Source organism: Citrus clementina, unplaced genomic scaffold (genome assembly GCF_000493195.1).
Source record: "Citrus clementina cultivar Clemenules unplaced genomic scaffold, Citrus_clementina_v1.0 scaffold_5, whole genome shotgun sequence".
Lineage (NCBI taxonomy): Eukaryota > Viridiplantae > Streptophyta > Magnoliopsida > Sapindales > Rutaceae > Citrus > Citrus x clementina.
In genome coordinates this window covers 34,715,421-34,732,547 of record NW_006262201.1, presented here as the reverse complement: position 1 = coordinate 34,732,547, position 17,127 = coordinate 34,715,421, and the positions used below count along the sequence as shown (strand labels likewise).

The 17,127-nt window shown below is 34.1% G+C and overlaps 1 protein-coding gene across 5 annotated transcripts; it reads right to left on the bottom strand.

The window, feature by feature from the left end:
- Nucleotides 1-87: 87 nt before the first annotated feature.
- LOC18043013 (calcium-transporting ATPase 3, endoplasmic reticulum-type) lies at nucleotides 88-16,476 on the bottom strand. 5 transcript variants are annotated; one of them, XM_006433589.2, is made up of 34 exons: nucleotides 16,278-16,476; nucleotides 16,127-16,177; nucleotides 15,973-16,006; nucleotides 15,414-15,431; nucleotides 15,073-15,209; nucleotides 14,278-14,352; nucleotides 14,010-14,055; nucleotides 13,218-13,277; nucleotides 13,035-13,115; nucleotides 12,653-12,738; nucleotides 12,325-12,426; nucleotides 11,787-11,840; nucleotides 10,829-10,930; nucleotides 9,858-9,916; nucleotides 9,614-9,758; nucleotides 9,216-9,323; nucleotides 8,909-9,061; nucleotides 8,574-8,678; nucleotides 7,807-8,003; nucleotides 7,292-7,403; nucleotides 6,049-6,147; nucleotides 5,812-5,957; nucleotides 5,629-5,686; nucleotides 4,933-5,025; nucleotides 4,339-4,389; nucleotides 4,027-4,158; nucleotides 3,494-3,595; nucleotides 2,971-3,025; nucleotides 2,286-2,371; nucleotides 1,990-2,138; nucleotides 1,814-1,919; nucleotides 1,665-1,718; nucleotides 891-939; nucleotides 88-583 (listed from the first exon to the last, which is right to left on the bottom strand). In XM_006433589.2, exons 1-34 carry the CDS (start codon nucleotides 16,308-16,310, stop codon nucleotides 516-518), a joined length of 3,006 nt encoding a protein of 1,001 aa, XP_006433652.1. In that variant the 5' UTR covers nucleotides 16,311-16,476; the 3' UTR covers nucleotides 88-515. The 5 variants fall into 5 exon arrangements, with proteins under 5 accessions (XP_006433652.1, XP_024039913.1, XP_024039914.1 ...); XM_024184145.1 differs by lacking the exon at nucleotides 15,414-15,431; XM_024184146.1 differs by lacking the exons at nucleotides 88-583; nucleotides 891-939; nucleotides 1,665-1,718; nucleotides 1,814-1,919 and having other exon boundaries at nucleotides 2,072-2,164.
- Nucleotides 16,477-17,127: the final 651 nt, after the last annotated feature.

Below are 17,127 nucleotides of genomic sequence, written 5' to 3'. Positions count from 1 at the left end.
TGTATTCTCAAGTGAGCTGAAATGGTGAGCATAACCATGCACAAACTTCAAATTTTGGTTCTCACAAGAAGCTGTGGGGCGGAACCATTCTATAACAATTACAGTTCTTTATTCATTTTTAATTAATTTAATTGCTTGGTAGTGAAAAGCATCGTGGATACAAAGCAACAATAAGTTTACAACGCCAGAATAATGCAGATTTTTAAAACACTAAGGAAGCTCACTTGGCAAATCCGCCTAATCAATGAGCCCCAAATCTTGCTCTTCAGTACAACCCTCATATCAGACAAGAACACTTACAAATGAAAGCAAGGCCAAAGTTAGTATACTAGGAAATTCTGTAGGGCGCCTCCTGTATATCTACATCACTGCAATGGAGACAAACAGAAGAGAACAAAATTGTGGAGGATCCTTGGTATCTGTTCAAGTATGACACTAAGTGTTAGAGAAACCACCATCTTGTGTAACTCAGTTTGTGGATAAGGTACTAGATGGCATAAGTTCCTTTTCTTTTTTTACTTCTCATGAAATTCCTTTTTGGGAAGTATGTCATGCCTCCTAAACCAGAACTTGAATCTCATGCCTGCAACAAAAAGAACATATATGAACTATTTGAACTACCAACATTGAAGTTTGAACCACTTCATTCTTTCCAAAATACACAGAAAGGAAAGGTCCTTCCATTCACTTGAATGATATCCATATTGCTTGACCTTGATATTAGCCTAAATAAACGTTGATTGAGGCACTTTAGGAAGAAAATTCTGTTGACGCATTTTGTTTCAATGCAAATGGATGATTGATTTTATGTGGTGCCAACAATTGGTAAACTATCTATAAAAGCCAAATACAAGGAAACTTATGGTACAAGCAAAAATAATGAAAAGTACCACTGGACTTTCTCGAGAAGAACTTCAGCACCTCGTCAATGATTATAACCTGCGTCAGGTAGTCAGTTCAAATTTAGAATTCACACCAAAACACATAAAAAGGATAAAGATCTGACTATAAATAAATTCCTAATTTATAGCACCAGGAAGATGATTAATAAAACGTTTGTGAGACTCGTTTACAATGGAATCTCATGATAAATATACAAATTCCCCCTACGACAGTTATCAAGAGAACATTAGTAGAAGATGGTTTAAGCCATCTTCAGTTAAATTCAATTCCAGGCCATCAGGCAGATCAAGGAATTGAGTTACTTTCCTCCCTTTTAATGAATTCACAAGTAATTCAAGAAAAATCAGTAGGGTTAGTATACTACCAGTTTCACTCAACATAAACAGAAAAAAACGGGGTTGAACTAAGTTATAACCAATGAATTCATCTCTTTTCCTAACCTTGTGCGATCCAATTTTGAACTCCGACTTCTTATACCACCTGAGGTGACCTTATTAATTGAATCAACTAGCACACGCATCTCAGGTTTTATCTCAGGTTCCCACTGTTTTTTAAATGCATAGGCATCCAACCCACATATATGACAAGACATTCTTAGCTTAGTGTTGTGACTATATTCTAAGATCTGAATGTAGACTGTATGTTAATTTTATTTTAAGCTCATTATAAAAGCAGATATCAAAAGAGATCCGCGTATGGAAAGTTGCCAGAGTCAACACCAAATTTTCTTGTGTAGTAAATATGCTTGCGATAATACATACAGGAAATGAAAGATAGAAGACAGCAGTCCAATCAGCCCAAGATAAAGGTGTTACCTGCAGTGCAAATAGCACACCAATCAACTCCTAATGGAAACAGAGAAAAATAGTTTTGAATTTGATCAAACTGAAGGCAAAAAGGAAACTCTTACTGAGAAAAGAACGGATAATGGAGGCACATATAATATTAGTATGTGAAGGAACATTGTCAGGATAATTGATGCAACAAGCCATAAATTACTCCAAGGAGGGATAACCCTGAAAGATAAGAAAGGTCAGTGTCAATACACTTTCTTTATCACGAAAAGAGAAAGTGCTGCATACTTACAACAGCGATTGATTTTCACTCAGGTTATTCAGAGCGTTAAACATCTCAACAACAACAAGGACAGTCATTGACACTGTTGAGGGATGCCGATCCTCAAATATACTACATGGGTGAGTTGTTTCCCTTGTTGAGCAGGAGTCGAAATTCATCTGCAGTATATGTGGTAATCAGAATTCTGAAAGCAATATCCACAGACACATTAAGAGTTTGATCTGAGAAACTCAGCAGTCTAGTTCTGTACCGAGCACAACTTTAATATTAAAATAGTTATTCAAAGAAAAAGTGAAAAAACTCACCAGTTCAGAATATGGTAGCTTGGGACCTTCATTGGAATAAACATACCACCATATGAATCCTGCAACAGTGGCGACTCCTACATAAGCTGCATTAAAAAATAAAAAATAAAAAATAAAAAATAAGGTCATTAACCTAGATTTAAAGTAGAATATTTTACTCGGAAAAACTGATAACTAAACAATATAAATAGAACAATGCCGCATGCTTGTCACAATTGTCTGATTATGCAAACATGTTAAGTCAATACCCAATGAAAAGCACATTTAATGGGATGACAGAAAAATTCAAAAAGTTAAAAAAAAAAAAAGGAAAGACACTTTTACACAATTTCTCAACTTTCTAAAATCCAAAGATGAAAACTGTGAACAGTGAGCAATTTACCGGGATAAAAAGTCCACTTTCATTGACATTAAGCAGAACACAATATTAATAAGGAGTCAGCATAAAGGTAGACCAGCGCAGCTAACACAAGTCAATAACGCAAAGGATAAATCTAAAATAAAAAAAAATCTGCCTTAATCCATTATGAGGTCTCCAGAAGATAAAAATCATCATGCGATAAACAATAATATTTCAACTTAAGAAAGTCATCAGAAAACCTCTAATCAGTTGAAAGAGGGGAAAAAAAAATCCAGATAATTCACAAAGATAAAGTATCGAACGCTCTGATGGTATTGTAGCTACCTCCAATTACCAAATAACGAAAGAACAACCATCCAGTGACTACTGCTTCGCTAACCTGCATTTTCAAGGTGTGAAGAAGTGCATAACATGAGAAACTATAAACTTTCATTTTGCTCATCCAAGAAAAAAATCTAATTAAAAATTAAAATTTGATTATGTAGATGGTAAATAAATTTCAGATCGAGCTGTAAGAATTTGAAAAATATGTAGGCTTTTAATGCCAGAAGGATCTGTATGACAAGAACTCAGCCCACCATGAGGAAAAACCGAGAGAACACTTGCGTCAGAAACCAATGTATGATGAAGCAAAAAGTATCAAGTTTAAGCTTTATTACGTACCCATAGACAAACCATAGAAAAGAATGCATTTCAGGCTCAGTTACATGAAATTCAAAATTGCTTTCCTCCTTTCATCTCAGCAACCAGATGGAGGGTTAAACATAGTTGAAGAAAGAGGGTATGAAACAAATAAAATAATCAAAACTTTTCCAAGCTTACCACTAGCCTATGTATCAAGTAATACCTTACGGGGTTTGGCCTTCATGACATCAGAGTCTTGCTTATTAAAACCAATGGCCGTGGCAGGCAATCCATCCGTTACCAAGTTGACCCACAGCAGCTGGACCTAAAATCACAAAGATCATTTTTTTGGTGATAAATAAAGAAAGTTTTTTTTTGGGGGGGGGGGGGGGGTTGTTGGCAGATCATCAGACCAGAAATATCTTTACTCCTGCAAATTGGGACCTCAATAAAGATGTAGAAAATTGGACAAATATTAACAATTACCCCAGAAGGATAAACTATTACTTTTTTGTGTACAACATAACAGATCAAATTCTTGCCTTATCACCAATGACTGTACAGCATCGATGATGTTACTTATGCAAAGCATTTAAACTTGAGTTGAATTGTATTCACCTTTTAGGCATATGCAAATATGCATACTAAAAATGGTATATATTTTAATGACATATTGACAGAATGTTAATGTTCCTTCAATTTTTGTGATAAAATGGAGTAAAAAGAAACTCAAATATTCACACTAATTAAACTCACAGGGGCAAGAGTATCAGGTATTCCAAGCACAGCTGCCACAAAAATACAAACTACTTCACCAATATTTGAAGAAATCATGTATCTGATAAACTGCTTTGTGTTATTGTATATAGCCCTTCCTTCTGCAACAGCCTGCACAGGATCAAAGGGTTCAAGCAGTTGAAGTTGAATGCCATGTATATTGAGAGGAAGGGAACGTCCTGCACTCTGTGTGTGTGTGTGTGTGTGTGTGTTGTGTGCGCGCACACCAAAACTTCAACAAAAGAGAGCAAATGAAGCTCCTTTGATAAGGATATGGGCAAAATGGCGTACCGCAACAATTGTAGCAAAATTGTCGTCAGCTAAAACCATATCTGAAGCACTCTGCAACTCCGACAATAAAGATAATATGAAAAATGATACGACAACAATAAATTTATATGTACTAGGCAAAAGCTAAGTCAACTACAGAACTTTGCCGCATGGCATCGAAATCTTGTTATGCTGCTTGTAAGTTGAAGTCTAAAAAATGCACAATTGATCTTCAGTGACCTTTAACTGAAAGTATTTAGAAATTAAAGTAAACTGATACCACACAGAAATAAAGCATGGGAAAAGAGTTTAGTAATTATAGCACCAAAGCCAAACATTACATTAATTTGCCAGGAATATTTAAGAAACCAACACAACTAACGGTAGAGAAAGAGAATGACAATAAGAGGAACACAACATTCGATTGACCGCACAAATTCCATAATAAACCAACACCACAAATGCGTCCATTCAGGGAAATAAGAGATATTCACTTAAGTTCTGTATTTTGTTTATATAATATGATGCCTGTCAAATGAAAACAGATTACTGTCCATGATGCTCTGCTGTGAATAAAAACGAAATTAAAGTGCTTCCTGGAACCAGTCATCTTACCTTTGCAACTGCTGTTCCAGATCCCATGGCAATTCCTATATCTGCTTTCTTTAGTGCAGGTGCGTCATTGACACCATCACCAGTCATTGCAACCTATAAAATTTATTTTGTGTGTTTAACAATGTTGGGGACAAATAAAGCACAGTGAGAAAGTTTAGAACAATGGAAATGACAATCACAAGACAAAATCCTTCGTGCATAAAATATAATTTCAAAGAACTATAGAGCATAAAAACTCAAATTTAAACAACTCCATCCAAATAATTCGGGCTCAGATGTATGCAATCCTGTTTGACCAGTCAGATTTTACATTCTAGAGATAGCTTCTTCTATATATTATAAATAATATTTACATTTTTGAAGACAGTAACAGAATAAAAAATGTGATGACTGACAAGGTGTACTCGTCTAATATTTTAAATTGTTGGTATAAAATTTACAATAACATTTATAATATGATATACAAAAATAAAAACTAGTACCAGTGCAAAATAACATAAATGCATCTCAAAAACACATAGTTGCTATTTTCCAGAATAAATTTCTGTATTTATAGACACATCTGTAAAGAGGTATTTATGGGTTGTTAAAATTCAAATAATCATTCATGGTTATTAAATTTGATCAACTTAAAAAGGGGGTTACATTAAAAATGTGAAATGATGCAAACATTACGAATTATAAGTACAACAGTACCACTTCGTTCTGGTTTTGTAAGGCCTCAACAAGCATTCTTTTATGAGAAGGTTCAACCCTAGAAAATCATTGAAAGGAAAAGAACACGTCAAATTTAACTCATATAAGTATCAAAAATGGAAAATTTCAACAAAGAGAAGCAATGAAATAAAAGAACTCAAGATTCCTTATCATTCAACATACCTGGTGAAAAGTGCCATATGCTGCAATGCCACAGTTTGCTGCATTGCTGGAAGTTCTTCAAACTCAGAAGCTGTATAAGAGCGACCAACGAAATCTACCAAGTGATCAAAGGCGCCTATCTTGTGACAAATCGATTCAGCTGTGGACTGAAGTCATGTCTCATATTAGAAACGCAAGAGTAAAGGGAAAAAATGGGGCTCAAAAGAGCCAGAAATTACATCAGTGATGATGGATTACCTTGTTATCCCCAGTGACAACTATAACACGTATGCCAGCAGTCATGCATGAAAGCATAGCATTTTTAACTTCCTCTCTTGGTGGATCAAGCATTCCCACCTTTGTCAATGAAAAGAAAAAGAGAAGGGGGGAAAAAAAGACTGAGGAATAACTTGGAATAATAGAAATAACTAAAGAACCATATATTCCTTTTAAGTATTAAGGCCTTATGAGATTGCTGTTGAAAAGTTACAAATTAACTAATTTCTTTCAAAAAAAAGGTTCTCGGTAAAAGTTTTTTATATTGCTTGTTTCACATTTTCTCCATTGCGGAGACAGTTTTTAAAAGCAGGTCGAAAGCCAAAAGCAACATATCAATCATAACCCAAATATATAACCATTATCATATTTTATATGGATTACGGACTTTATCCGAATTTTTTTTTGGGGGCTAAGAAGCAAAATATTATATATTACACTATGAGAGATGTACAAGGTTTGATTGGACTACAAATCCACAAAAACAAGGATGAATACAAAATACTCACTTGGTGTAAATTTGAGTGTTATTAAAAATAAAACAAAACAAAATGTGTGTGGACAATTTAAGTTCATGTATATTATAGTTAATATAAAATGTCACAACACTATAATAATAAATTTGCCAAACATATACATTTTAGCTTTTGAAACTCACGATACTCTCAACAACATTGTTTACTTAGCATCTAGTTGTTATTTTGTATTATATTGTATTGTGTTAAATTATGCTCACCCTTACCCAATCCATTAGTTTACGGATATAATCATTTAAATAAAAACACTACAATGACACAAGTCTTAGCATAAATACTTCAGGACTTTTTCAGTAAATATAAACACAGAACATGAGTAGCCAATTTAAAGTTGCTTTTTTTTCCTTTTAAAAAAAAAAATCTTCCAACAATTAAATTATTAAAATGCATTAATGTTAACAGTGAAACACTTTCAAAGACCAAACCTGAATATGATCAATTACCAAATGGGTTTTAACAGATCGCCCAGTCTCGAAAAGGTTAGACACAACAACCCTTTTTTATTTATTTTTTTCCCCCACCAAAGGAACCCAACAACATTTTTAATCATATAGTTTCTTGTTGTACGAACTTTTGCCAGGCCCACAAATAAGGAAGCATGTACATAAAATTTTGTTGCATTATGTGCGATGACAAGCATTTGATAAAACTTCATAAATTAAGTGTTCCATTTTGAAAAGAAAGCATACCAACCCAATAAATGTAAGGTCTTTTTCATCATCATAAGAGAGAGTTTGTCGATTTATGGGCATCTGTTTCAAGGCTAAAGCCAGGCATCTCAATGCTTCTTTTCCTGCAAGACTGATGCACAAACATGTGTTCACATGACAAAAAATAAAAATCAAATAACTGTACCTTAAACCACCAAACTTTAGAACTCATTAAGTTGGCATGAAATTATGCACAGATGCAGTTGAACATAAAGATTTAGGGGCAGGAATGAATAAAGGAAAAAGTATTGTTTTTTGTTCTCTCAACAATCTATATATATAGAGAGGAAATAATCAAAAACATATATTTTTAATAGTTTCCAAGCCGTGCAGAGCAAGAGCCCCCACCTGCCATTCAACCCTGTTAGGAATGAAGAAAGGTTTATAAAGGCAGTTATACTGCCACCAGGCATCTCATGCATGCTTTTAAATGAAAGGAAAAACAAAGAGAAGTGACACGAGATGCTTAAGAATACAATATGGAATTATCTAACCTGTTCAATCTTGATTCCAGCTCTGCTCGAATATTAGCAGTCATTGGTACAATGAAGCCATTGTCATTGCAGAGGATATTTGTACAACGAGATAAGACACTCTCTGGAGCACCTTTTGAAAACATAACACACATCTGCTTATGACTGCAAAGGACACTCATCATTTTGCGGTCGCGAGAGAATTCCAAAATAGAGACCTGCAAGCCATCAAAATTAATTTAGCAATTACAAGAGAATTCCAAAAGAGAAGCATGAAAATCATCAAATTTCTAGAACTTGTATGACTAGCAAGCTAATCTAGTGAAAAAGAATATAATGATAGCCATGCTGATTTAGTTTCAAAGTTCAATCTATGACACCATATTTAGAAGGTTCAATCTATGATCACTTTTCATGTTCAACCAATTTCTTTCAAATGAAACTCAAGCATGTACTTGGTCCTACGTGCTTTGAACCTAAGACTCATGGTTAAAAGCCAAATATGACACTAATTAACCCACTCCTTGGGTTAAGAGGATTAGTGCCAATAAAATTTAAAAAAAAAAACTGCCGAAACAGAAGATACCATTTGCTATGAAAAGCTCTGGTTCAGTCATGAATTCAAAAGGGATTTCATCAGATCCCTTAGCGACAAAAGGTCTGGAAACACAAATCCAGAAACCCTTTTAACCATTCTCTATTGAACACAAAATATATCGGGATCCATTGAACACAACAAATGTAATGATAAAAATAAAACAAGCATCAATTAATTTACAAAAGCAAACCTTTTTAAATTCAATCTCCCAATGATGATTACAGTATGATGCACGCTCATGCTTGCTAAGCATGTTCAAAGCAGAAGGCATGGAATCAAAACCAGGAAGGCCAACCTGTAAACACAGTAACACCAATATGACTGCACCCTAAAATGAGCAATTGCGATACCAAAAAAGGTAATAGAAGGGTGGGGGTTGGTGGGGGGGGGGGGGGGGAGAAGAGGGGAAAAACAAGTGTCCAGGAAAAAGGGAAAATAAGGATAGGAGGAAGATGAAATGAAGAGAAAGAATAAATAACAGTGGTAAGATTTGCAGTTTTTCACAATCGACAGTAGAAGACCTACCTTTTCTGCCAGAACGCGGAGAGCCACCTCAGTAGCCTCCCCAATTTTTTCATAGTTCCCCTTGTCTGGATTATATTGTAGCACAGACTCATTGCAAAGAGCTGAACACCTAGCTATGTGAAGAAGACAAGGCAACTGAGCAGGAAATTCAAGCTGCAAAACGATCAATGTCACACTGATGAAGGAACAGTGAGAGACAGAAGGATGGATACGACTCTTTTCCAACTTTCTTCAACTAAGCCAATTTACTCGAGAGGCAAGGCTGCAAGCAGCATATGGAAATAACAGATCATCAAAAAATAAATACCTGGATTCCACTGCTGTCGAAAACAACGCCCTCTGGTGCATACGTTGTTCCAGTCACACCATATTCAGCAATAATAGGACCTTGCTGTACAGAATGAACCACACATATCTGGGAAGCCAAAGTAGCAGAAATGTTAAACAAAATCATACGGTTAATTGCAATTAGTAAATACCATTAATCTTTTGAGTTTTGGAAAAAGTTAATAGAAGAAAAACTTCAACAACACATTTCTAAATTATTCAAGCACTAAGAAACAAGAATTAAAGAAAACAAGTGTCCATGAGGATATTCCACAATGCATGGCAACTACCAGCTAAAATCACAATTTGAATAGCAGATCTGAAGAAAGAAGACATAACCCAGTGGCATATAGTTCATAAATATTTTAAGGTTATCACCTTTGCAACAGACATCATATTAGTTGTCAGAGTTCCAGTCTTATCACTGCAAATTACTGTAGTGCAGCCTAGTGTCTCTACTGATGGCAAGGACCGGACAATAGCATTCAACCGAGCCATTCGCTTTGTTCCAAGGGCCAAACACCTGCACTTATGCCACCAGCAATTATGTCTATTTTGCTACATATATTTAAGTTAATTGTTTTTGTTACATAATTTATCGTATAAAACTTAGAGCACTAACGTTGTAACAACAGCTGGAAGCCCTTCAGGGATTGCTGCAACTGCAAGAGCAACTGCAATCTAAGGAAGATAAAGCACAATTTGTCAAGTTATGATATAAAAAACTAGATGAAGAAGATTTAATACAAAAACTATATAACATAACAAGATCAGATGCAAATTTGAAATTATTGCCAAGAATATGAAATACGGCATGATTGATTTACATTCTGCTTATATCTCAGGGACAAAAATTTGAGCCAATGCAATTCCCATTGAGAATATTGATAATTTAATTTCCCAATGATAAGAACAAACACTTCAGCGCTAAAGGCAGCCTCAACGAAATGATTCTTGGGAATATTCATAGGTAATTGTAAATGCATTCTTTAACATGATGTCCACTCAGAATAGACAGGACTTTCCTGGGATGTTAAGAATAGACTTGGCCTTGTATAATTTTATTTTATCTGTGCATCCAGTGAGTGATGCACAATTAAGGCCTCTGGCACATTCAAATCATCAACTTTGCTCATCAAAAACAAAGTTCAAAACCTAGGCCTGCTAGAGAATCAACATATGGCTCTTCAAGTTTGACCAAGTTCCAAAAACTACCCTCAAAAGTAGACATTTCAGCACAATAAGAAAAAGAAAATGTTAATCATCCAATTGAAGACAAAGGCCCATGCAGTAATCATCGAATATTAGACAACTTCAAACTTTGAACATAACTTTGTGCCAAACATCTTTAAACCAACCATCCAGGTATCAAAACAATGTAAACACCTACCTATTGCACTTGAAATCGTCAAAAATCATGGACATACCAGCAAATATATTAGACAAACGCAACAATATTGAAACATTCAGTAAGATGCAAACAAATATCTATCCAGAAAACATTACAGTGGATAAAGAGGATTTGGGAATAGTAGACTGTTATTATTATGTGATGGAGAAGAAAATAATAAGACCTCATCCACTGAGAACTACCTTGAAGTAATGAATTGCACCACGCAAGAACCCACCATGAGAAGGATCGCGGAAGTGACCAATGTTTACAATCCATACCAATACACAAATCCCTGCAATGACCTAGAAACACAGCAAATGTTCATAAATGCATAACACAGAAGTAATAGAAAATATAAGCATTTGCCTATATAAAGTAAACCTCGAACATTCTGAACACGCTGAGAAGTCAGTGAAGGAAGAAAATCTGTCACATGCTTAAGTTTAGCAATCTGAATATTGTACTAATGGATTAAACCCCAAAAATAAAAAAATAAATAAAAAAAAGAGGAAAAAGAAAAGGAAGGATAAATGAGTGATAGAAATGACAAAGAAAAGTCTTCCAATTTCTTATTACAGAATATTGTAATAGGCAAGAATACTCAGGAAATGCCAAATAGGTCAAAGAAGTTTAAAAACAAACTAGCAACAGACAGAGCAAAGAGCAAAGAGCGGTATAGTTATATTGAAGTCCAATATTGTTGAATTAGCATTGATACAAAAGCTTAAGCTAATAGAAAATGACTGCATGACTGAATTAGATTAACATGGACTTGTCATGTGGATCCAAACACACGTGTGGATCCGAACACACATTTTATTAGCAGAACCGAGGATGTAAAGACAAGATCTCTAGGTCAAACTGACTCTATTACAGTGTTGAGTAACCCCAAACTAAAGCTGTTAAAGAAGGGCGTAGCAAAAAATGGAGTTTCCTTCAAACTCATAGTGTACAAGTCAACTTATCCAGGCTGAAGGCATGAATAAGTACTAAATGCAACAGATCTTTTATCTGTTGCTGGCAATCAAATTCACAACAGTTCAAATCCAATGGAATAGAAAGCAATCCCTGAGTATGCTGGTCTAATTTACAACAGCCATAATCTCCCTATCATTTATAATTAGAAAACAAGCACTAGGGCAGATATTCTGCAATCACCTTAGCCAAAAAAGTGCCAAATTCATCCAGTTTCTTTTTTAAGGGTGTCACTTCCTGCAACAACAGTAGATATTAATTATTAGAATAGATATATAAAAAACAATTTTTTTATTACACTTCCCCTTTCTGATGGAATTCTAGAAAATCATGAAAGACCCCATGAAGAGGAAAAGATGGTTGTCCTAGCCATTGTATCTTATGCTATCATGACATACAATTCAGGCCTCTCCCGAACAGACAATAAATGATTCACACACCAATGCCTAAGTCAACACTGTATACAGCCAAGACATATCCCATCAGAAAAGCCTATCTATCTGACACAAATAGATTTCTACAACATCCATACCAGTTACCATATAAATTTCAAAGATCCCTTGATATGAGAACAAATACAAAACCTTTGAAGCAAGTTTCGGAGTTGCAATCAAATAGTACAGAATATTAACATAAAGGAACAACCAAATGCGAAGGAAATTTTAAAAGGATACTTCCTGCAAATGAAATACTAACAAAGAGTGAAATCCACATTGCTTACATCTTCTGTCTGCAACATTGAATCACGTATGCTGCCCATGGCAGTGTTTGCCCCAACTCCAACTACAACGGCTCTTGCCCTGCCCGCAACCACTACCGTACCCTGGCAGTCAAAATATTTTAGACTCATTTCTGAAAATTCCCATTTCTAAACAGTGAAACAAATATCCCCAATTAAACCCATTTCTAAAGGGATTCTTAGCATCCCTTCTGTCCAAAAACAGTGAATCATATCCGTTGGTTGAAACAAATATCCTGTTAACTCCTAGGAACATAAGCATAGCAACTGTATCTGAATATTCACAGCAACGGGATAACAAAACTTTTACCGAGAAAAGAATATTTGTCTTGTCCTGGTATACAGCATTTGTCGCTATGATGGAATCAAGTTCTTTTTCCACAGAACAGCTCTCACCTACCATTATTGAACCATGATCATGAGATGAACAAGAATTTTCATGTGCCAATTATTTTGCACTCACTTTAATTTCAGAATAAAAGAAGTACTTAAAAATAAAAGTGAAACAGTAAAGAGGTTATCATGCTTGCAAGTAATAATTATGCACAAAACATTTTTCACCTAAAATTAATCAAAAATGTCAAAGTATGAATATTGGATCAATCACCTTCTTTTAGGATGATTAGTGTCATAGTATTAGGCAGCATTGGCAATCGAGTTCAATTACAAGATTAAATATACAAAAGACATACCCGTAAGAATTGCTTGATCAACCCGCAACTGATTACTCAGCATCTCAATCATTCTCATATCAGCTGGAATCTTGCATCCCACTATTTGATTCGAGAGAATAAAAAATAGCCATAAAGGTCCTGTTACCATCTTCTGAACTTCTTACAAATATAAGTCAAATTAATTGCACATGATCTACTTACCATTAACTTCTACGATATCCCCTGGTACCAGCTCTGCTGCTGGAAGAATGGAAAAACAACCTGCAACAATAGTTTGCAATTTAGACTGTGATTGACAGAAAAATGACAGAAGTGTGGGTTGTTTTTTTCCCTTTCTTTTTTTTTAAAAAAAAAAAGATCCAAAAAGTGTATTAAATGATGAAGAAATAGGTGTCACATATCGTCCAAAACCTAGAGAGAAAAACCAAAAAAGTACATATAAATGTAAGGAAACATGATAAAGATCACAAATAATATGACAACAAACTAAAGAAACTGATAAATCCATGAAACCAATGTTGGATATGTTTGTGAAAGATAAAAAATGACAGAGTTGAGGAATGCTCTTTAGAATGCATGCAAGATAGTGTACAACTTGTGATTTTACCTCAAAATTTAAACATATAAAATAAGACATATATGAAAGCACTTCCAAAGATATCATAACTGCGAGGCACCTTTCCATTGATTATAAGGCAAAAGAGAGAACTAACTAAAAAGGGTGAGTTGACCGCGAAACAGTTTGCACAAAACCAACTTAAAGTTTAAACTAGATCAGAAGCATGCAACAGCAACAGATTCAAGCAGACTGAAGGAAGCAGACAACACCAGATGAAGAGTTCCTAATCACCATTCAACTAAACTTTTTGTTTACCGGGGTGGGGGGGGAGAGGGTGTTGAAGAACAGCAATAACAACAATTCAAAGCATTAAGTAACAACATCATCATAGTGCTTGAAGAATCATTGACTTATTTCTATAAATATGGGTTTACCATTTCGCAGGACAGTTGCAATATCAGCTTGATAAGCACGCAGTTCCTACAAAATGAGAAGGAGGATACAATTTCCACACCAAACTAAAGAAGATTAAAATTGGGAACATAGAAATTTCCAATACAAATAATAAAAGTAACAGAACTAAAATCTAAGTTAAGTTAAAAAAGAAAGCTGCTATGGTAATCTATCTTTATGTTCAATGGTACATTTAAAAAGAAAATAGTAATTCATTGTTAGTTTGGAACTTTCTACTTCAGAACTAACCTCAAGGGCCTTTTCGGCATTTGTTTCTGTAATTACCCCAACTGCTGCATTGGCAGCCAATATGAGGAGGATAACCTGTAGAAATAATGACAAAATCAGTAAGGAAAAATATAGAACATAGAGTGGAGACCAGCATGTAGACATGAACTTAGGTAACAGTTAAATTCATATATAAGTCACATCTATGCCGGTCAGGCACATGCAGAACAGGCATGCCAAAAGTCCCTACAAACACCAGCACATATCCAATCATATCAGCTTGTTTTTTGTGTATCATGAAGGAAGAAAAGATCATGCATCAGATGAAAATAATTCAATAATAAGTAGCAATTTCAAGCCTGGCCTACTTGTTTTTCGTCAGAGTCTTCATCTGAGAAATTAAAGTATCATGCACCCTTTTCCACCTTCCCGAACAGGATAAATATATCAAATTCATCACATAACAGAAATTAACTATGGAAAAAAAAAAGCAATTAGGCACCAATAAAGCAAGAGACAATAATCAAAATTTTGCCAATTTCAGCGCTGAGATGCTTTTTGAAAATTAAACCCTAATCTCCAAGTTAAACACAATCATAAAGATAGAAGGTGTAAGTGTAACCCAAGTAAGCAGCAAAAAGGAACAGCATGAAAAGCCAAGAGCAAATATCAAAACTTGCATGTTAAAACACTTGTAAACAAATACATCTGAAGTATAAAACATTCATTTTTATGTTAGTTAATTTCTTATTAAAAAAATACTTATTACTGTAGACTATAAGGAAAAAAGCACAAGCAAGCAGCCAAATATCTTACAGAAGGCTCAAGAAACGCTGTTAAGCCAGTCTCTCCATTAATCAGAGCCAAAAAGAAAGAAATGACAGCAGCAGCAATTAAAATCTTCACAAGCAAATCATCAAATTGCTTTAAAACCAACTTCCAGAATGCAGTTCCTGAATTCAGTTAAATAAGAAAAATACATAAGATTTAGCACCATAAAGTGTATTTAACAGGACAGAATATTTTGAAAAATATATGCATGTAAGTTTTTAATTACATTGAAAGGAAATCAAGAGTTCTTATGAATGAATATTATTGTCAAAGCAATGAAGAAAATATTCAGAAAGAGATTAGCAAAGTATGTGCCATATGCTTACTCTTTTCTTGAGGCAGAACTGTGGACCGGAAAAGATGCATGCAAGACAAGAAGAAAAGCAAATTAGAAGAAAAATAAATTGGAAGGAAAACTAAATGTTTGTCATACACCATACTGTTTTCCAATTAAGCAATTGCAAGAAAACTGACTCATGATAGGATGAAGGATACATCATGTATTTTTGGCATCGCACAAACAGAAGCAGATGGATTAAAATATACACTTATATTAAATTTTCTACGGACCCAGAAAGAAAAACACAAATGTGTATGAGAAAACAAGAAAATGTAACTTAAGATACACATACACCATCTGGTGGGATAAAATTTTGGTACTTAATCGAATCACTGACAATTGAGAGTAGCAGCATATAATGCAGTGCTTGATTCTGTATTGGTTCAGTTAACTTTCTCAATAGTAACATTTAGAGTCGGGTCGAGCAAAGAAATTAGAACTATTACAGACACTCCCTGCCAGTGTAACAATGCTTACAACCAAGTAATATTATCTTGCATTCACGAAAAATTCTGCCAAAGACAGAATCCCATGGGAAAACATACCGTTTTTACCGTAAATTCTAACGTGCCGCGCCACCTGCAAACAACATATACCGAAGTGAATTATTCCACAATAAGTTTCAATAAAAATCAATAACATGCAGCCAATTCAACTTCAGAGCTCAAAACAAATAATTATGATAATAAGAATGAATACCTGTGAATCAGTGAGACCTTTGGTAGGGTCCACTCCGAAAAAATCCAATACCTGATGAAACGAAACGATCAATTAGCTTGCTTCAAGTGTATCGTTAAATTAAATTTTGATCGACTTTTTAAGTGCAAATTTGTGGAGAGAAGTGAATTACCTCAACAACAGATCTGGCGTACGCGTCTTCCATTGAGAAATGAAAATCTTTGAATCGGAGAACAAGAAGCTACCAAGAGACTAGTTAGTTTAACATCCTATTCGATTATCATGTAACACTGATCAGTTGTGTCTATTTTTCATCTTTTTTTCCTTCCTTCGCGAACTCTTGAGATCTACCTTGTATGTTGGCTGCGTTTGTATAGTTTTTAAAAAAGTTGCGTTTATTTAAGCAGAATTTTTATTAATAAATTTTTTTATCAATAAAGTTTTTATTAAAAAAATTTAGTTATATAATTATTAATAAAAAAATTTATTAAAAATTATAAAATTATTTTAATATGTAAATTTTTTAAAATTATATTATAAATAAATAAAATTATTAAATATATAAAAAATATTTTAATATTTTTTTTAAAAAAAAACTTTATTTTTAAAATTTTAATTTTTATTAATAGAGATACAATAATTTATTTAAATTTTAAAATTTTTATTAAAAAATAATTAAATAAAATAAATTTTGATAAAAATTTATAAAATTAAATAAATACTTATAATAATTAAAAAAAATCGTATGAAACATGCACTAAAGAAAGTTAAGTTGGGGGCTTAGGCTGCAGTTCAGTTCATAACTCTTAAACGCTCAATTGCCTTGACGGCACACTTTGCACGGGAGACAGTGTAAAAGTGACTCGTGGACTGGCCTGTACTTTGGGGTTTACTGGAAAATTTGATTGACTAGAAGACAATATTTTGGACTGGGCCTGTAAAATTTTCAATCATATATTAAATTAAATTAATAATATTTTCATTATCATGGCAACATAATATTTTTAATTTATTTTAACGAA